The 21814-nt window shown below is 40.8% G+C and overlaps 1 protein-coding gene across 1 annotated transcript; it reads left to right on the top strand.

Moving 5' to 3' along the window:
* The first annotated feature begins 117 nt into the window (after positions 1 to 117).
* LOC111581047 (NLR family CARD domain-containing protein 3-like) lies at positions 118 to 9908 on the top strand. The gene is made up of 11 exons (XM_023289038.3): positions 118 to 378; positions 1509 to 1674; positions 1784 to 1888; positions 2147 to 2219; positions 2380 to 2605; positions 2788 to 4582; positions 5986 to 6162; positions 7025 to 7198; positions 7793 to 7966; positions 8583 to 8756; positions 8956 to 9908. Exons 2-11 carry the CDS (start codon positions 1526 to 1528, stop codon positions 8963 to 8965), a joined length of 3057 nt encoding a protein of 1018 aa, XP_023144806.3. The 5' UTR covers positions 118 to 378; positions 1509 to 1525; the 3' UTR covers positions 8966 to 9908.
* Positions 9909 to 21814: the final 11906 nt, after the last annotated feature.

Genomic DNA, 21814 nt, shown 5'->3' with positions numbered 1-21814 from the left:
AAATGTCCTTCAGTTCTGGAATGACTCCTATCTATACATGAACTGTTTTTGTATTAAAACGTGAACATGCAGGACTGTGTTATTATATCTGATTCCATTTCGTTGTTTTCACGGTACAGGTAACCGGAGCAGACGAACCGAGGCGGTGACGTCATCAAGTATGCTGGTGTTCGGACTGCACGAGTTCTCCCGTTCTACCGAGTCCGTACTTGGTGTTGAACAGCACCATTAGATGCGGAGCCACACATTCTGCGTCACTGATGAAAGTGAAAGGGAACGTTAGTCAGAACGAAGGGAGAACTGCAGTCTAGAATAATCTCTGCGTTTGTGTCCGAACTCAATTCAACTGTTGTTCCTCAACAAGCGACTCAGATTCTGGTGAGTACAGCTGACAGGGCGTCTGTTAGTTTGTTAGTGGATTCAATCCAAAGAAGCAGAAACCAGCAAGCAAATACCACGTTTCCTCCTTCCTATCTGCGACACCAGAACAGACCTGACTGGGTGTGGGTTCTGCTTTTACTGCTTTTCTTTTCATTTTAAACCAAAAATACACCACCTGCTCTATTTGTTTCTGGTTTCCACGTGAGAAACGATCAACTGAACTCATGAACTTTGTAATTGTGGATTTTTCACATTTCTTTTTCCACTTGGTGTGGACAGTAGAACAGTGGGCAGACAGGGAGCAGAAGTGAAATGGAAAAAAAGTCCAAATAAAAGCTGCCTGAATAGAATTATGCTTCTATAAAAGTGTGACTTTGTCCAACTTCAGGATATACAGCAGGACTCTGTTCCAGAAAGCAGGTTTCTGGTGAACACTCTGAGTTTGTTGCTCTGAGGTGAGTTTTCTGATCCACTAATAGTTTGTGTCTACAGTCGGAGGCTGCACTTCCAGGGCCGTGTGTTTAGAGACTTTTATTTTATGCAGCTCCTCCTACTGCAATAGATGATCACTGAAATGCACAAGTTGTGGTTTTAAAGGAGTGTTTCACTCCACATATGCTCAGAATTTGAAAGGCTTATTCAAGGAGTATTCCTCAGAAAGTACAGCTTCATGTCCAAGTACCTGTAATTTTAAAGCTTCATTCCACCCAAATAGTGTTTTTAAGAAACAAGTTCAGTTATAAAAGGTTTGTTCCACCCCAAATACTACTTATTACAATAATATGTAGGTTGCTAAGACTTGCATTTGGACAAACTGTGTAATTATCAGGTAAAATAATAATGGAATCATTTGTTGTGGCCTCTGGAACTCAACCAGGATGATTTGAAAGGTTGGAAAGAGGCGAAACACCAGGATAACTTTGGAGGCAAATGTATTTATTTAATAGAATGATAAGTGAACAAAAGCAACAGCACTCCCTCCTCCACAGACACAAAAGTAAATTAGTCTTGTGACTCCCAGCGCTGAACCTCTGATCTCACTAATTCCTGATAGACATAAACATTAAGTAGACATAGCATCAATATATCTGATAAACTGGGTGAAATCTGCTTTATTTTAAACACAGTAAAACACAGCAAAAGAATGGAGAAGAACACACACTCTGCTGGACATGGACCTGGACCTGGGCCTGGATCTGGATCTGGATCTGGATCTGGGTCCAGCTGTGTGTCCATGAAAAGTGACCAGTCAAAGGAATATCCTCCTCAATTCAGACAATCTGCAGATGGAAGGTGAGACAGTAAAACTGACAGAAAGACGTTTCAGACTCAAAGTTGTTGTTGTGTTTATTAACAGCCAGATGTTTTTCATCAGTTTTTATCTGTTCTGGTTTTGTTTCAGGATCCAGCAGCAGAGACCAAAACCCAGCAGGCTGTCCTGCAAGAGCAAGCAGTTGAAGGATGACATCATGACCTTTAAAGAGGTCCATCCATCTGCTGATCAGATGTAAGCTGGAACTGACAGAAAGAGTCACTTATTCTAGAAGAGAACCAGTTTGTACAACGTGTTGTCCAACCTTCTCTGAAATCCGAAGTGATTCTGTCTGTTTTGAACGTCCATGTAACAACGAGGGGGAGACATGATGAGGTTTAAATATGAAGATAACTGGTTCCATTTTCAGAATGTCCTGAAGACGTTCATGGTGTCGTAGCTGGTTTGTCTCTGTGTGGACAGACGTACTGAACTGTTGATGTTGATCCACAGAGTGGACCAGCAGAACTCAGAGGTTCCCAGAGCCCAGTCTGACCAGCAGCATCACCTGGACTCCATATTCATGGTGTGTACATGGACAACAAGCTCTTCTCCATCTGTTGTGTTCAGGCGTCTCCATGCTGCTCTTTGTAGACCAGTGGACTGTCAGTGTGTCCAACATAGATCTGATGTTTGGCTCCATGATTTCACTCTGATGGACTCATTAACAGATTTCTCTGTTGCAGCTGCTGGAGGACAACATGGTGACTTTTGTGAAGAAGGAGTTGAAAAAGATGCAGAAGGTTGTGAGTCCAGATTACCCAGAATGCTCAGAGAGTCAGAGGGAGGATGAGTATGAGTTGGAGGGGGATGATGAAGATAAGAGGAACAGCAGAGAGATGTTTCAGCAGATCACAGTGTTCTTCCTGAGGAAGATGAAGCAGGAGAAGCTGGCTGACTGTCTGCAGAGCAGTAAGAGGATTTCTGTAAAGACTGAAGCTGCTGATCAACAGCACATTTACTGAAGTCTCAGAATATCTTCACAGAATCAGTCTTTAGAGGGACAAACTGTCACCTTCACTTTATTGCTACTTTGGTGCTTTAATATCCAGGTTACTTCTCCTTCACAATTTGTTTCTTGTGTTTTCATACAGAACTTGCTGCTGCAGTTTGTAAACGTAAAGTTAAATGTGGCCTGAAGAAGAAGTTCCAGCGAGTGTTTGAAGGCATCGCTAAAGCTGGACAGCCGACCCTCCTGAATGAGATCTACACAGAGCTGTACATCACAGAGGGAGGGACTGCAGAGGTCAATGATGAACATGAGGTGAGACAGATTGAAGCAGTATCCAGGAAAGCAGACAGAGCAGAAACAAGCATCAGACCAGAAGACATTTTTAAAGGCTCACCTGGAAGAGATGGACCAATCAGAACAGTGATGACAAAGGGAGTGGCTGGCATCGGGAAAACAGTGTTAACACAGAAGTTGACTCTGGACTGGGCTGAAGATAAAACCAACCAGGACATCCAGCTCATGTTTCCATTCACTTTCAGAGAGCTGAATGTGCTGAAAGAGAGAAAGTTCAGCTTGGTGGAACTTGTTCATCACTTCTTCAGTGAAACCAAAGCAGCAGGAATCTGCAGGTTTGAAGACTTCCAGGTTGTGTTGATCTTTGACGGTCTGGATGAATGTCGCCTTCCTCTGGACTTCCACAACAATGAGGTCCTGACTGATGTCACAGAGTCCACCTCAGTGGATGTGCTGCTGACAAACCTGATCAGGGGGAAGCTGCTTCCCTCTGCTCGCCTCTGGATAACCACACGACCTGCAGCAGCCAATCAGATCCCTCCTGACTGTGTGGACATGGTGACGGAGGTCAGAGGGTTCACCGACCCACAGAAGGAGGAGTACTTCAGGAAGAGATCCAGAGATGAGGAGCAGGCCAGCAGCATCATCTCCCACATGAAGACATCACGAAGCCTCCACATCATGTGCCACATCCCAGTGTTCTGCTGGATCACTGCTACAGTTCTGGAGAAGCTGCTGAGAACCAGAGAGGGAGGAGATCTGCCCAGAACCCTGACTGAGATGTACATCCACCACCTGGTGGTTCAGGTCAAAGTCAAGAAGGTCAAGTATGATGGAGGAGCTGAGACAGATAAACACTGGAGTGCAGACAGCAGGAGGATGATTGAGTCTCTGGGAAAACTGGCTTTTGAGCAGCTGCAGAAAGGAAACCTGATCTTCTATGAGTCCGACCTGACAGAGTGTGGCATTGATATAAGAGCAGCGTCAGTGTACTCAGGAGTGTTCACACAGATCTTTAGAGAGGAAAGAGGGCTGTACCAAGACAAGGTGTTCTGCTTCGTCCATCTGAGCGTTCAGGAGTTTCTGGCTGCAGTCTACATGTTCCACTGTTACACCAGCAGGAACCAGAAGGTTCTGGAGGACTTCCTGGGAAAAGACTGGAAAGACAAGAACAGGGACACTCTGGATGTGTTCCTGAGCAGAGTCATGGAGAAATCCCTCAGAAGTGAAAATGGTCACCTGGACCTGTTTGTTCGCTTCCTTCATGGCCTCTGTCTAGAGTCCAACCAGAGACTCTTAGGAGGCCTGCTGGGTCGGACAGAGAACCGTCCAGAAATGATCCAGAGAGTCATCAACAACCTGAAGGAGATGAAGAGTGATGAAATGTCTCCAGACAGAAGCATCAACATCTTCCACTGTCTGATGGAGATGAATGATCTGTCAGTACATCAGGAGATCCAAGAGTTCCTGCAGTCAGAGAACCGATCAGAGACGTTCCTCTCTGAGATCCACTGCTCAGCTCTGGCCTACATGCTGCAGATGTCAGAGGAGGTTCTGGATGAGTTGGACCTGAACAAGTACAGAACATCATGGGAGGGAAAACGGAGGCTGATTCCAGCTGTGAGGAACTGCAGAAAGGCTCGGTGAGTCCAGATGTGATGAACATGATCAGTCAGAGTAGATCAGTAGTTGAGTTCTTCAGATGTTCTTACTAGAACATCTCATTATTCTTAATTTTGAACTCGTTTATTTCAAACATCACACGCCAGCTGTCTCAGATGTTCTTCAGCTGCTTCAAATGCTGTGAAAATTTAGAATTTTCATTTTCTTGTATTTAAACCTGGTACATGAATGAAGACAGTTTTTGTTTTCATCCATCCATCACCTAAACACCGCCTAATCCTCATTAGGGTCACAGGAGGCTGGAGTCTATCCCAGCTGACTTAGAGCAAAGGCAGGGTTCACCCTGGACAGGTTGCCTGTCTATCACAGGGCTACACATAGAGACAAACAATCACACTCACACCTACAACAAGTTTTTGGACTGTGGGAGGAAGCCAGAATACCCGGAGAAAACCCACGCATGCAAAGGGAGAACATGCAAACTCCATGCAGAAAGATCCCGGGAAGGCCGGGACGTGAACCAGGGATCTTCCAGCCGTGAGGCGAGAGTGCTAACCACCAAGCCACTGTGCTGATGTCCAGTGATCGGTTTGATTTTTGTAGCGTTTGACAGCAGACTGTAAATGTTGAGTGATAGAGGTGAAGCTGACAGCAGCAGGTCCACTTCAGAGACATCATCATCTTTCAACTGGAACTGTTCACTGAGCTCAGCTCAGTCACAATATCCTGAGTCCCAGTAAAAACAGGACAGAAAATGTTCTTCTGATCCAGATGTTCTCCTGAGAACTTTGTGGGATCAGATCACACTGATAGACTGTGGACAGTATGGAAGCCTGAATGGAAGTCCATCTTTTGTCCTCCATCTGCAGATGAAACCAAAGAAAGATTCAAAGTGTGCAGGTGTGAGAGAGGCTGATGAGAATTCAGTCAGTTTCATATTCAAGTCAATTTTATTTATATAGCGCCAATTACAATCAAATTGTCTCAAGACGCTTTACTGAACCCATATGCCTGACCCCCAGAGCAAGCCCCAAGGCGACATTGGCAAGGAAAACAGCCTTCTAACAGGGAAAAAACCTTGAGCGGAAACCCAGCTCTTTATGTGGGGGGGACCCATCTTCTTGCTGGCCAGGCGGGTTGAGAGGGACAGAAGAGGTAGAGAGGTAGAGGTGGAGAGGTAAAGGGGGAGGGATGGGAGAAGAGGGGGTGGAGAACAAGGAACATGTAACATTCAGTTGGATACATGTATGATAGGCTAGATGATACATGCAAAGTACAAGCTAGCATTGAAATTGATTCATAATTTACTGTTATGGTGTACAGCTCTGGCATTAAATATACTACAGATATAGCTGGTGCACGAAGGAAATATAAAGTGTCCTCTTTCATAAAAACATGTTTTGTCATTTATGTCTCATTATAGACTTTGTAAATGTGGACTCTCAGCGAGTCACTGTGAAGTCGTGGCCTCAGCTCTGAAGTCTAACCCGTCCCATCTGACAGAACTTAACCTGAGTGAGAACAAGCTGCTGCAGGATTCAGGAGTGAAGCATCTTTCTGCTGGACTGCAGAGTCCAAACTGTAAACTTGAGACTCTCAGGTCAGTTCACTGTTCATCATTTATCATTGTATTAAATTTAAATTCTTCACTTAAATTTTAAATTTTATCGTTAATAAATTTTGAGAATTTTCCTGAAAACAGTGAGATGTTTGAGATTGCTGAAGTCTAAGTAAAGCCCCTGATCAGCTGACTGCAGAGTTCCAAGATGGAGGACAGAAGCCACAGTCCTGCTGTGTGTCTGAATGTAAAGCTGATGTGAAAGTGATATGAGGCTTCAGCAGTCTGTCTTTCATAGATCCAGTCAATATGTTTGTGTTTCCACAGTGTTTGTGCTGAGCTGCAGTGGAGCCTCAGGAACTCAAAGAGGAGTTTAGTTGTCAACACTCTGGAACTTGATTCGTGTCAGTCAGAAGCTGAAGCTTGATGTTCATGTGAGCTGAGCTCATGAAGTGATTCCTTCCAGTGGAGTTGTGTTAGGAAGAGAGCAGTGGTTAGTCAGTGTAGACAGCAGGAATCGGAATCCCTCTTTAATGTACAGATTACGTGTGACTGTTGTTGGAAGATTTGAATGAGACAAAGCTACAAAGCTGGTGAACACAGAAGAAGAAGGTGATAAATGAAAGAATGAAGAGATTTGATGTTGATCCTGTAATGAGAGACTGGACTGAGGTCTGCAGATGTTATTGATAAATAAGTGTATGAATGTTGTGCTGACATCTGGATGATGTGTGTAGAAGGCTGACATGATGATGATCCACAATAACAGAAGAACAAAGTCACTGATGGTTTTAGAGAAAAGCTGATTGATGAGGACAAAGTAATGTTAAGCTGCGCATTCAGAACCTGAACACATCTGATGGGTCATCATTGATTTTATCTACATCTTTTATTCTTTTTCCAGATTGGAGAACTGCAAGTTGTCAGAGATCAGCTGTGATTCTCTGGTCTCAGCTCTGAAGTCCAACCCCTCCCATCTGGAACATCTGGACCTTAGTGGAAACAAGCTGCAGGATTCAGGAGTGAAACATCTGTGTCGCTTTTTGGAGAGTCCAGACTGCATCCTGCAGACTCTGAGGTCAGTTCACTGACTGTCTGTTACTGTTGTAGATCTGATGTTTAATGACAACTGAAGCTCTTTCATGTTCAACAGAACTTCCATCCATGGAGCTGTAAATCTGCTCTGGTTCATATTTTCAGTTTTTGTCCTAAATTTAGTTTGTTGTGACAAAAGTGGAGTGTTTGTAGCAGAAAGTGTAGAACATGTTGAGTGTTAGTTGTTAAAGTAAATGAATGTTTGTAATTTGTGCTGAAGAGTCACATTTCGATCCAGAAGATCCTCTGAACTCAGATCAGTTTGAAGTGACAAAGTTTACTCGGTAGACATATTTATTTGGTTTATGTTGAGTTCAGTTTATTTCATTGATACTGATGCAGCATGTTATTGATGTGTGGACATGAATAGGTGGATGAATGTTGTTGACATCTGTATGATGTGTGTGGAAGGATGACATGATGATGATCCACAGTAATAGAAGGACAAAATCACTCTGCTGGTTTTAGAGAAAAGCTCATTGATGAGGACAAAGTAACGCTGAGCTGCACATTCAGAACCTGAACATGTCTGATAGATCATCGATGATTTTATCTACATCTTTTATTCTTTATTCAGATTGGAGCGCTGCAGGTTGTCAGAGATCAGCTGTGATTCTCTGGTCTCAGCTCTGAAGTCCAACCCCTCCCATCTGGAACATCTGGACCTGAGCAGGAATGACTTGGAGGATTCAGGAGTGAAACATCTATGTGGTTTTCTGGAGAGTCCAGACTGCAGCCTGCAGACTCTGAGGTCAGACATCATGTTTTCAGTGATTCAAAGTTCTCATCTTTGGGTGAATATTTCTTTTTTCACTGCAGTTTTAATGACTGGTGTGAATCATTCAAACTGTTTTTCTTTTTTAAATGTAGTAGGGAGTCATAAAGTCTAGACACAGTCCAGAGTCAAAGATAAAGTGTCATTAAAGTTCTCTGTGCTGAGCTGATAGAAGTCAGTGAGTAGAAGAACTCTCCTCACCTGTCAGCACCTTTTGTGTCTCACATCACTGCAGCACTTTAACTGGAATTTCATGAGTGACACAAACTCTTTCCTTCATCCTTTACAGCATTTGGAGCTGTGAGATGACTGAAGTAAAGACAGTGGCTTTATCTGCTGCTCATCCTTTAGATGGTTTTCACCTTTATGTCCTGGAAGCAAATGTATTTGTCCTCTGTGGTCCAGCAGCTTCTCCTATGCTAGAATAAATGAACAGATGTCATTCATTAAGCTGCACGTATGAAAAGAACATTTGAAGGAGATTTAACGTTGACTTCATGCATAAAAATAGAGATTTCTTCAGCTCTGAACTCATGATGAAACTCTGAATGAACTTTGTCTCCTCAACTCACATCTTCTATTGTTTATTCAGATTGGAGCGCTGCAGTTTATCAGAGATCAGCTGTGATTCTCTGGTCTCAGCTCTGAAGTCCAACCCCTCCCATCTGGTACATCTGGACCTGAGCTGGAACAACCTGCAGCGTTCATCAGTGAAACATCTGTTAGATCTTGTGGAGAGTCCAGACTGCAGCCTGCAGACTCTGAGGTCAGTAGAAGCTTCCAGTCAGTCTGTGCTGCTTTTAACAGTTTTCTACTAAACACAGTCACTATCAAAGCAAGTATGTGAGCTTGGAGATCAGTGTGTTCATTCCAACACGTTAACATGAAGCTGCTGCTGCTCTAAACATGATGAGCTACTGATCAAACTCATTGATCCCCTCTGGTCTTTCTTCTTATCTCTGCAGATGGGAGTAATGCTGATCAGGACGGTGTCTGTGCTGAGAGGATGAAGTGTGTCCTGATGATCCAGAGGTTGAAGCAGCAGCAGCAGCAGCTGGTGTGTCGAGACTCTGACTGGACCATGACACTGGGAACCTGTGTAAAGTGTGTTGTTATCGCTGCTTGAGGTCTTTTGCCAGGTCATCATTGTAAATGAGAAATTGTTCTCAACTGATCTTACCTGGTAAAATAAATAATTTAAAAAAAGTTAAGCATTGTAGCTCCACACTGTGAATGATGAAGAACTGCAGTTAATGTTGACATGATATGTTGGAGGTTGATGTCAGGTTGCAGAATGTGCAGTAAGTTTCAGGATATTTGTCAGTGCAGGATTATATGTACGGCGCATTGGAACCTATTGGAATGCATGAAATTATGTTTCCGCATGTTGTCGGACTCCAACGATGAACATTGTCACTGTCTTTCCGGCCACTTCTCCTCCCCCTTCCATTAGGTTTTAGTCTGTTTATATCATGTGGAGAGTTTAAAACTCAGTGACCATCCTGTTTCTGTGTGAAAGCAGCAAACACCTCTAACAACCATACATTCACCATTACTGCAACTAAACCAAGCATATCACTGAGAACTTGATAAAAAAAAAACAATCAGAGCTCTCAGCTCTCTTCTGTCCACAGCAGGTTTGTACTCATCTCCCAGTAAAACATCCATCAATTGAAATGAAGCGACGCTGCTTACTACATCAGTGTGTTCAGAGTGCTGCCACACTTTCATCACTTCACTGTCAAAGTATGCAGTGTGACTGGTTGGATGGTGTTTCACAGGATCTGGTGTTTTTCTGAGCACAAACTTCCTCGTGGCTCCCAGAAAAACATTAATTTATTCTCACCCAGACTTCACTTTCTCCTCTTCTACTGTGTCAAAAAAAAAAAACAATAAAAAAACTGTCAACATAGTCTGTCATAGTTGATGAAATTCTCTCTATTTCTCTTTCTTGTTCCAGCATACAGCGTCTCTACAACAGAACAGATGTCATGAAACAACAAAGTATTTTGAATTGAGAATGTGCAGACAGAATCACAGACTAGAAATCACAAAGGAAATAAAAGAACCAACATTCACTTAGACTGTTGACCAACATGCAAGAAGAAAAATGTGTTCAGGGAAACTACAATGAACCTGTAGGTGGATTTTTAAAAGAGCTTTTAGACAAATATATGGGAGGAATATTGAAAAGTTTTACACAAAATAATGTGTGATGACAGAACTTTAACTTGCAAAAGTTTGCTTCCCCAAGTGAAGGAGTTCAAGTATCTTGGAATCTTGTTCACGAGTGATGGGAAATGAAGCGAGAGATGGACAGGCAGATTGGTGTTACCCGTCATTCCACATTCCAACCCTCACATATGGTCATGGGCTCCAGGTAGTGACCAAGAGAATGAGACTGTGGGTACAAGTGGCCGAAATGAGCTTCCTCTGTAGGTGGCTGGGCTCAGCCTTAGAGATAGGGTGAGAAGCTCAGACGTCCGGAAGAAGCTCGGAGTAGAGCCACTGCTCCTTCGTGTCAAAAGCAGCCAGTTGAGGGGGTTTGGGCATCTGATTTGAATGATTCTGGGAAGACTTCCTATGGAGGTTTTCCGAACAAGTGCGCCTGGGAGGAGAATCCAGGGTAGACCCAGATCTCACTGGAGGGATTATGTATCTTATCTGAACTGAACACACCAACAAAGAGCTTCTCTTTGCTGAGGAGATCCCAACAGCATGGCATCGACTCTTCCAACTCTCCATAGACTCACACAGTGGATCATGACAGAGGAACTACATTATGGAGGAGGAACATCACTGGATCAGCACAGTCTGCTTACACACAAATCACAGCACAGATGATTTCTTAAGGATTCAAGGTCCTTTATTGTCATATCAACACGTGTTCACATGAGATGGCACAGAATTAGTACTTGGGTCCCCGTTGTTAGCTAAAGAAAAAAACACAGGAAAACAGTTCTGTCCTTTTAGCATCGACTCATACTAATAGTAGGCAGTTATTGCTTCTTAGGTAGAGTGAAGTAAGTGAACTAACCAGTGGGCAGAAATCGCTTTTTTCCTGAATTCTGTTATCTGCCACAGCACCACAACAAAATGACTTTGCCATACATGATTGTAAAAACGTGTAAAAAACATTTGTGTAATGTAATTGTTGGGATACAATCTCATTCACACGTTAGTGCTATAGAAACACAGAAAGACTGTTCAAACCTTAAATAAAGACGCACTGTTTTTAAAGATTATGGTAACAGGGTTGTTGTGGGACAAATGTTCCATGTATAAGAATTATTCTTTAAAATGGGGGGGGGGGGGGGATAAGAGAAAACTAGCATTTTAGGGGGAACTCCAGACTTATTTGGTATTTAAACAATATTTTTAAAACATTCTTTTCTGTTTTAGTATTTTGTACATGGATTATTTGAAATTTGATGTGTGGGACGTAAACTGTCCTCCAGTTCTGGAATGACCCACATATCAAGGCTGATTATTCCAAAATGCCTCATAACACACACTGCTACCAGCACTGTCTGGTCTTCAAGGCAAGGTTATCAACAGATTAACTTTTGCCAGCAGACATACAAATACAATCTGTGTTATAAATATCAGTGTGTTTACGTCATTGCATCACCGTTTCCCAAGCTCCTTTGGCACACAACGAATTCCTCAATGCATTGCTCACAAGGTGGCAAGCTTTAGCTGCTGCACTCAGCTACTGTTGCTGATCTTCTGTTTTGGATAGTTTCATCACACTGTCCATCCATACATTGACTCAGTATGTGTCCACTCATGGAGGGTTGTGGGGTCTCTAACAGTGGAGTCAGTCTGCCACAAGGTGGCGCTGTGTGTCTATGAAAAGCTGTTAAATGGTGGTAAATATAATAGCACAAGTAATAGTAACACTCTGTATACAGTATTCCTCATCAGAGTCATAACAACCAAACATTTAACTTTCAGAAACAACAGTGGCTTAAGGACATATTTACGACCACATGAGGAGGCTTTCTGACTCTACTGTTTACTGCTTTGACAGGTCTGTTCGCCCAAAGTCGCGTGATTTTACAGCAGTAGGCGTAAACTGCTGGGAACATTTCTTGCACTGACTGATGTGTGAGTAAATATAGTGTCAAATTTAATTAGAATTACAAACTTCACATATTGCAAGTGTCAGAATATATTTGCTATAACTTGTTGGGGCCAACCATCTATCACACATGCTGCTATGAGCAGTGAATTACAAGAAAACATAACAGATCCATCATACCAATGCTTTGGATTATCATCCATTGTTGTCGGTCAAGTGTTCATTTCAAGAATATATATGAGACCATTCAATTATGCAAATTAAGCCTCTTCTGTTGGTAAATTTCAACATGAAGACAACATAGTAGTAATTTGTAACTTTGCACATAATATATTGTGCGCCAGGGAAAACAGAAACTGGAACTTTGGGCAAGTAATTAAGAATTTATCCTCTGCTGGAGCCATTCAATCAGTTGGGTCTGCTAGAGAAAGTGGCTTCTTAGGGACAGCTTTAAGTTTTTGTTTGTTTGTTTGTTTGTTTTATGCATTGCTTATATGAATAAATGATATATCAGACTTGTTGCTGATACAATGGGTAGTATGTATGCAACAGAAAAAGAGCCACAAGAAACTGAGGCAAAACCTGAAGAACCAGAAAAGCAGAAAGGTAACAGTAAATATGTTATTATTATTATTATTATTATTATTATTATTATTATTATTATTATTATTATTATTATTATTATTATTATTATTATTATCATGTATCTGTTGTATCCTGAGAAACAGGACTGAGATTTTGTTGTAGTTGTATCAAATGAAGTCAGTGTAAATTGTGGGCTGATGGTGCCTTATTTCCCTTCATCTTTCTTAAGATCAATTATACAGAATTAAAGGAAGTACAGTTCATAACAGTAATTTATGCCATCCGTATAATATGTTACACTGAGATGCTGTAAAAATGAGAATAAAAATCTGAACACAGTTTCAAGACACCACAGGCTTTGGATTAATGACTTAATATAAATATGAATTGTGTAAATGAGTTCTGATAGATCTTCCACAGAACATTTTGAAATGTCTGTGGTGGAAACTGTACACACAATGGGCAGTTCCCTAGTTTGAAGGTAGAAAAAAAACTTTGTAAAACATGACCTGCAGTACTCAAATCCACCACTTGATAGAAATGGAACCCAACTCAACAAATTCAGTTCATCTTAAGTGCAGTTGACACCTAATATCTTCAACAGGAGTTGTTGAACAAGTAGTTTAAATTAAATTTTTTTTTTTTTAAAAAAGGCAGTTGTCTTAATCTTGCAACTAGTCAGAAAGCAAGTTTCAAAGTTAGAAAGTCTAAAAAACTGCAGAAGAAAAGCAACATGTTTGTGAATGCAAGAGGATTTGTTCTTCCCTAAGTTGTATATTTTATGCGATGTCAACATTCAGATGAAATTGCTTATTCTTGTCTAATTGTTTTGACATTTCCATGTGTGAAGAGTGTTCCTGTTCTACTCAGAGGGGTCACTGTGCTAGGAGTTAAAGGTGCGATCATGTCCGGACATGTCTCTGCCTGGAGCCACACTTTGTTTAAATGGACACTTTTAAAAACATCAACCTTTCAATTGGTTTTCTTCCTCTTGTGAGAGACAAATAATGAAACTTTGCCTTTGGGTTGATTTCACAGCAATCAGAGCAATTACACAGCCAGATATTTAATTATACATCTGAGTTTTCTACTAATGATTACTAATCTACTGGAAAATCACAAAATCTCTTTGACAAAAAATCTTCCCCTGATCTTTTGTAGCACCTAAATATCTGAAGGCAAGATGTGACAGAAAATCACATCAAGTCTGCTGTACACTAGAGCCACAAACTCACTGGCCCTTTGGTAGAATGCATTTGGTTACATGTGGGACTGTGGTTCAATGAGCAGCTATAACATATACTTTCTTTAATCCCACTGCAAAGAGTTTTTGCTTCAAAAGCGGAAGAAACACAGATTTGAATGTTTGTGACTAACAAGCATCTTAAAAGACCCTGCCCACCGACACAGGTGTCTTCAGTTAATCTGACCTCAGCTCAAAGACTGTCCATTCTCCCACACACCTGAGAAGAGGTCTAATCAGCCAGAATAAGTGAAATCTCCAGTGTGGGTGGATCCAGGGTGTGCACGGCCTTTAAGTATAGAACCAGAACAGGCAGATAATTAGCCTGACTTAGCGCTGACACTGAATACAGATTAAAGAGCTTCCTCAACTCACTCCAAAGTTAAAAGAATAAGTGGTGTGTTGCATCTTGTTTGTCTGAAAATTGATGTGTGCTGGAAACAAACCAGCTTTGTACAACATGTTATCTGTATGAAAGCAAAGGTTTTTAAAGATAACATGTTCTAAGAAATAACATGTAAGAAATGTTATTGGTTGAAACAACAGACAAACGTTTAATCATTCTGTTTATACAGGGGGATACATATTTATTTTCCTACATATACCATAAGCCTGAATGCATTATTCTGATATTTTTACACTGCAAGTCTATTGTCTTCCCTTTCGTGCACATGACTATAGTCACACTGCGTTGGGCTTTAAGTGCTGCAAAAATGCAGGCGACCTACAAGTTAGTGCCAAACATGGAAGAAGCCTTAATTTTCACAAACTCAAAATAACAGAACTGCATATGTGTGATGAAAGAATTTTAGAGTATTATGAAAGGAAGACCTGTCTGACTCCTGCATGATGGGGGATTGATTGTTGGATATTTGTTTTGGAAAGTCAGCTATGTCCAGGACCAGGGGTGTCAAACTCATCTTAGTTCAGGGGCCACATTCTGCCCAATTTGATCTCAAACCAGCAGACCAGTAAAATCACAGCATGATAACCTATAAATAACCGCAACTCCAAATATTTCCCTTTGTTTGAGCACAAAGAAGTACATTCTGAAAATATTCATATTGAGGAATTATCTTTTTGCAAAACATTATGAACAACCTGAAATTTCTTAAGAAAAATAAGTGCAATTTCAACAATATTATGCCTCAGTTTATCATTTACTCATTGCAACTTACAGATCACAGGGTGTCTACAAAAGGCACAAAACATTCAGTCACAGGTATCTGGAACTGGACAATGTAGTATTTTACTTTATGATCAAAACAACTTGTCAAGACCTAGAAATTATTTTAAATATACATTAATTTACACGTCTGTGTCATAATCCCAAGAACCACAACACGCAAACTAAAGTGGGAACTATGAAGAAAGAAGATTAAGCTGTCCCCCTGCCTTGTAAATGTACAGAATTTATACATAAAAAAATGCATAAAAGTTGTAGCAGTACAATGGACAAAATTAAAACAGCAGTTACTTTTATTAAAAAATTGCAGTTAATGTCTTCTCTGTAATTTTTACACTTTGCAAAGTCATCCTGTGGACTGGATCGGACCGTCTGGCGGGCCAGTTTTTTCCATATGTTTGACTCCCCTGTCCTAGATCCCTTAACAGCTAAGACTCTATAAGGTTTTACTAGCTCAATGCTAAAGCAACACCTTGAGGTTTAATGACCCAATTCCAATCTCCACACTTGTGAACTTGCACACGTTTATGCACACTGCTGCTAAGTGTGTGCAGAAGCTATTATGCGCCTCTGTGAGTCCACATATCTGCAGACTTTGCAGAGCACAGTGCTCATAGTTAATAAAATTATTGTGGATGCTGATGGTGGTCAAGACTGGGAATGTGGAAAAGTTTACCATCTTAGTTTAGCGAGTTAGCATGCTAACGTTTACTCATTAATTCAAACTACAGCTGAGGCTCATGGGATTGTCTTTTGTTGCACCTGTAGTTACTCTTAAACCAAAATATTGTGCAAATAGAAGTATTGACCTGATTGCCATGATCAGGTCAGTACTTCTATTTGCAAGATGATTTGCAAGATGAGAAATTTTGAAATCCCCAAACTCACTGGGATTGAACCTTTCTGCCTTGTAGAAATCTGCACCAAATTTCATGGTAGCTTTTTAGAGATTTTAGAGAGAGCTGCATGGTGTGACTGGTTCTTGATGGGTAAAAGTGTCTGCACCGCTTCCCCACCACCTTCATAAAGACTCTAGGAAGTCATTGCACCAAGCAGTTGTTCCTCAAGTGTTAATTATGGAGGTTTAGAGGTGCTTGGAGACAGATTTTTTAACCTTGCAGAGAGCTTAGCAAGCTGTTTCCCTGTTCCAGTCTTCCCGGCTCTAGCTGAGATGTTGAACTGTCGCAGAAATTACATTTTAACCAATAATTTCACATAACAAGCACCAACTACAGATCATATTTCTAGTGTCAGTGTACAAAATGAGAATCCTGAGTTGACAGTTGGGTCAAGAGTCCACTTATGATGAGGTAATCTGCCATAAAGCCGGCAGACATAATGTTTCTCTGAAGGCTGGAATGATGTCTGAGGAGGCATCTTAGTTATGGCTGAATTATGCCTCCAACAGCGGCCATCTTCCTCTCCCCTTCATCTCCGCTTTCCCTCTGCCTAGAACTGGGTCAGATAATGACGGGGCAGCCCTACTTTCCCACAGCCTCCAACAGCTGCATGGCCGTGGCTCATTAGGAGCTGGTCAGTAATCAGCCGCCTCATTACCAACATGGTGGCCTCTCAAACGCCCTCGCTGGAGACAAAACCCTGCTGGAGCAAAAACCACTTCAGGCTATAATGCTGCTGTTACGTGGCCGCTGAACACAGAATACACTGATCCAAACAGCAAATCTGCAATGTCATAGAAGATTAAAGTGATGGAGAAATGTCTTGGGAATATTATGCAATTAATCAATGCAAGACTTTAAGTTCCTGTTGAGTAAGGTATGATATTCACTGCTGTTCAGAAGTTTGGGGTCACTTAGAAATGTCCTTATTTTTGAAAGAAAAGCTTTTTTTTCAATAAATATAACAATAAAATAATCAGAAACACAGTCTAGACATTGTTAATGTGGTAAATGACTATTCTAGCTGGAAACTTCTCATTTTTAATGAAATATCTCCATAGGGGTACAGAGGAACATTTCCAGCAACCATCACTCATGTGTTCTAATGCTACATTGTGTTAGCTAATGGTGTTGAAAGGTTAACTGATGATTAGAAAACCCTTGTGCAGTTATGTTAGCACATGAATAAAAGTGTGAGTTTTCATGTAAAACATGAAATTGCCTGGTGACCCCAAACTTTACAATCAATATGTACATCTACTCAGCACCAGACTAACACTTTGACTGTTTGTCTGTTGAAACAAATATGATCTTCTGGGAAGTTCCTTCAACTGTCCTGTGTGAGACATTATTGCCGCCTTGAAGCTGTGCTGTTCCTCGGAAACTGGGTAAGATACAGCAGACAGATGTTCTGCTGCAGCTGCAATTCAATTGTTTAAAAAAAGGGACAAACAAGCTGCAAATCGGCAGCAGCATATGATCAATGGAAGTTACAGCCTCCTGTACTGAATCAACATATTAAAAATAAAGAAGTCATGACTGTTAAATCTAAATTTATAAAATTTTCTTGTCCCAAACTTGTAAGTCAACTTAATGCCCTGACATCCAATGGTTTATAAATACACAATATAGAAACTGCATCCAATAAGTTGCCTCAATGTAAGATGTAGTATTTCTACAAACAGTAGATCATTGCTTCTGACAGAGTTTTTTGATTTTGTCAGTTTGTTATGTGTTGAGTAACTATAGTTTTGTCGTGAAAATAATATTAAGTATTAAATCAAGGTCCATTTACAAGCTTTTTCACAAGATGAACACATCTGATGTTGTCATTGGCACAAGACCAAGGTAAGGACAGCTAAGAAAACTCAATCTACTGGCATAGACCAATAAAAAATAAACAAACATGATAAAAAAAATAAATGAATTATTTCCAAAATCAGAAAATCATGTCCATCTATAATCACTATACCTTTATTTCACTTCTGCTTTATTAATGCAAAAGCATCCAAATCTGTCCCTTTTTTGGCTGTAAATCATGCTCGACTTCATTCCTTCATTCCTCTGATCCTTCCTGCTGTAGCTCCCACTGATGGATGAGATTCTTCTCACACGAGTAGCAACATGGGCCCTCTGGCTAATCATCATGTGCTTCAGGATGTGAGACCCACATCTGCACCTGCACACCCTCTCCCTTCCTATCAGCTCAGAAACACTCAGGGCTGCAGCCTGAGGCCCGAGGAATTTGCGCCGCTCTTAACAGCTGATGATAAGCTCACATCTGAGAAGCGAACCGCTCAGGAGCTCAGTGTTAGCAGTCACGGATCATCGAAGTTCTCACAAAAACACCGGCCTCAGAAATCCCAAACATCTCTGTTTCGGCAAAGGCAGTTTATCAGTTTTCGCTCCACATCTCTATTAGTTGTTCACATAGAGACTGGATCTTCAAAATAATCAAAATAAAAGCACAACTATGAAATCTAATGACCCAATATGTTTCAAAGCCATTTGGACTCGCCACAGTGGGAAAATCACAGGTGTTGCTAATAACATCACTAATACCAAATGGAATTGAGTAATCAATCATTTAATTTTTTGCGTCTTGTAGTTTCCCTACTATAACATCTCAAAACCTTTTTGAAAATGGCCTGTTATCTTCTCTGAGGCACATTTGAACTGAGTTTGACAAAGTGTTTGTCAGGTAGGGTGCTCTAAGAACTCTGCAGACCATCTGTCTCAATGTCTTCTATATCTTCATGTAATCCCAGACTGACTAGATGATGTTGAGATCCTTGTTGTTGTTTTGATCACTGAAGTTAGTGCTTTATGCCTGGTTGTATGTTTGCTGTTATTGTCATACTGCAGAACCAGTCAGATGCCTCTTTGTTGGTGCTGTCTAACGGATAAGAATCGAAATGTAAAATGGGCTATGAGCTTTGTATAATCCTGCATGTATGTCCACTGTCAGTGTCTGACGGAGATCTCTTTAAGGTAGATCTCTTTTTTCTGGCTGTACCACTAAGTTCTATAATCAGCATTATTTTAAGACCTAAAATACGTAAGCAGCACTTTCAACAAAAGCCATGATTTGTACATGACATGAACCTACACTTTTGAGTACAATTTACAAAATGTAATGCATCCCATCCTAAAATGACATCATTGTGAAAACAGAAACGCTTTATTTAAATATTTCTTGGACAGGCTTGCCCCAGTCCGAACTCTTGCCCTTGTTGCCTTACATATCTTAAGTTTAGATGAAGTGCATCTTGCTGTATTAGTATTATATTTGATAGTGTTCCAGTGACTAAAGTTGTAGGTAAATCATAAGATCGTCACGTGACAAAAGTCTTCTACTTGAGGAAATTAATACCGCATTCTAAGTTGCCCAAAGCAGTGTTCTTGCCGTGTACCGATCCTTCCTAAGAAGAAGAATTCATTCAAAATGATCACGACATACAGCTGCAACATTGTGTTCTGTTTCTGTGATTTGTGGTTTCTAATATTGTCTGCACCTGACAGCATGTAACATAATAGTTGTGGAAAAGCTGCTAGCAAGGTGTCAAACATGCCGTTGACGTGCTTTTCAGTTCTTTGTCTGTCATTCAAAACGCTTGGAATTGAAGATGCCTCAGTTGTACCCTTCATAAGTGACTTTCCCAAACAAAAGACCCTTAAATTTATACCACATTTATCCTCAGACCCTCATTTGATTGGAAATGTGTTGTCCAAAAGTCATCTTAAAATGTTTCTGTGCTTGATAAGATTTTATTTACTTCATGTAAAAGAAACTATATAGACAACTGAAGCTTTTCCCTAATGGACTGTGAAACTCTTCTGTTGCTCCCATGAACATGAGCCTGCCTCCCATAAGAACACCATGAACAGGTGTTGTAAAACAGCCAGTCTGACAAACAGCAGAGAAAAGAAAAAGTGAACACTTGACTCATTCCCACCTGGTTTGGGAAGTGATGAGCAAGCCGGAGTTGAAAGGCTACAGCGAAAGATAATGGATACGAGCTGACGGGTCATAAACTAAAGCAGCGTAATTAGACCTGGGATTTCACTGTGTTATTTTCCAGTCAGAGCACAGCTTTCATGTTTGATGGCTGATGTTGGAGGAAACTGTCTCTACCGTCTGGGTAGAGACAGAAGAGAATGAGTGACAGACTGAAATTTTACTGTTTGAGACGTTGGAGGCTAGTAGTTAGTGAGACGTAGGTTGTTTTATTTGCTAGAGGAACTGCTGCTGCTGGTTCACAGACAGGTCGCGAGGATGAGGAGATCCGAAGATCCCACTGTGGTTTGTGTGTCGTGTGTGAGGAGCATAAGTGGTACTGGATAGAGTAAAATATTACATGTAGTGCTTGTCTCTGTTTTCTGATTGTAAGTCATGTAAACATCGATTTGTGGTAGGCAGGAAGAGAATGGGGCATGTGCTGAATACAGGATCTTTATCTCGGTAATAACAGTGAGGGGAAGCTTCCTGCTTGTGAGGTTTGATGTGGTTCACACTGGCAGGTCGGCCATTACACCTGGGTACCTTTACAGACGGGAGGGACTGTCGGAAAACATAGACTGACACTCCCCCAACACTAAAACAGCTGCTGGGGACCGGTTCTGCCCCTTCCTCCCTCCGCTGCCTACCACAAACCATCAAGTTTTGGTCAAGAAACTGAAAACTTTAAATTACAAACTCGTGAAGATAGCAATTACATGAGCATCATTTATACTGTGTTTGCAGTGCATGTATTTTTAAGCCTAACAGCAGCTTGTAATCACTTTTTGATGTGTGCATTTCAGGGATTTTCATGTTCTTACATGAATGGTTTACTGAATGGTTTTTCATACCTACAAGGTAAAGTGCAGCCAACAGTGTTGACAAGTGTGCAAGACATGTACTTGCGGCTCAAAGTGAATACGAGCTCCCTGATAGCACCTGATGTTCAATCATTCAAGTGTTGATAGAAGCTGAACAGCAGAAAGCCGGTGCTGGATTTAAATGACAGAACAATCAGTGAGTGTCACTTAGCATTAGGATTTGTCATGGAACAGTAGACATTTGTTTTACTAAGATTTATTCTTGCAATACTATAGGCAAATTGTGACGTACACTACCGGTCAAAAGTTGTAGAACACCCAAATTTTTCCATTTTTTTCTGGAAATTATGCATGTTAATGTCTCATTGCACTCTGAAAAGAAAGCATAGAACAAATCAAGGTATAAGGTGATATATAGAGCTGGACAAGTGGTGTCAATGCAAACCACTCGTCTCAGTTTTTAGAATATCTTATGTAAGAAACAAAGATTTTAGCCTAATTTTATGGACAATTTAACTAAAATAAAATAACATAACTTTCAAACTGCATTGTATTGTTATATGATAATCATGATAAAATCAACAGGACATATAAAAACCTGTGTGGCAGTTCATATGCATTTATGTGTGCATGCTTTCAACAAGCAAAGTGAATCCAACAGTCCAAACGTTACTCGAGCTGTTCAGTGTTCAAATCCTGAGGGACAGTTATGGCACAGCATTGTCTACTAATCCTAAAATTGACAGATTGAGCCCTGTCATGCACACAAGACACTGAAGTGTTGTTGCACCCTGCATGGTAGTCCTGCCATCATTGGTTGAATAAAAAAAACACTGTAAAGCTTCCTGTTGATCCCCACAAAGGTTAAAACGTCCCATAAAAGTGCTGACCATTCACCATTTATTGAACGTCTTTGCTGTTTAATTGAATGTTTCATGTGTAAAATGAAGACTTTAGATATGAAGATCAGTACCACTCTTGTATCTGTACAGGTAATATGATCATG

This window comes from Amphiprion ocellaris, chromosome 4, assembly GCF_022539595.1.
Source record: "Amphiprion ocellaris isolate individual 3 ecotype Okinawa chromosome 4, ASM2253959v1, whole genome shotgun sequence".
Lineage (NCBI taxonomy): Eukaryota > Metazoa > Chordata > Actinopteri > Pomacentridae > Amphiprion > Amphiprion ocellaris.
The sequence above is the reverse complement of the archived record's forward strand: the minus strand, read 5'-3'. Positions and strand labels throughout refer to the sequence as shown.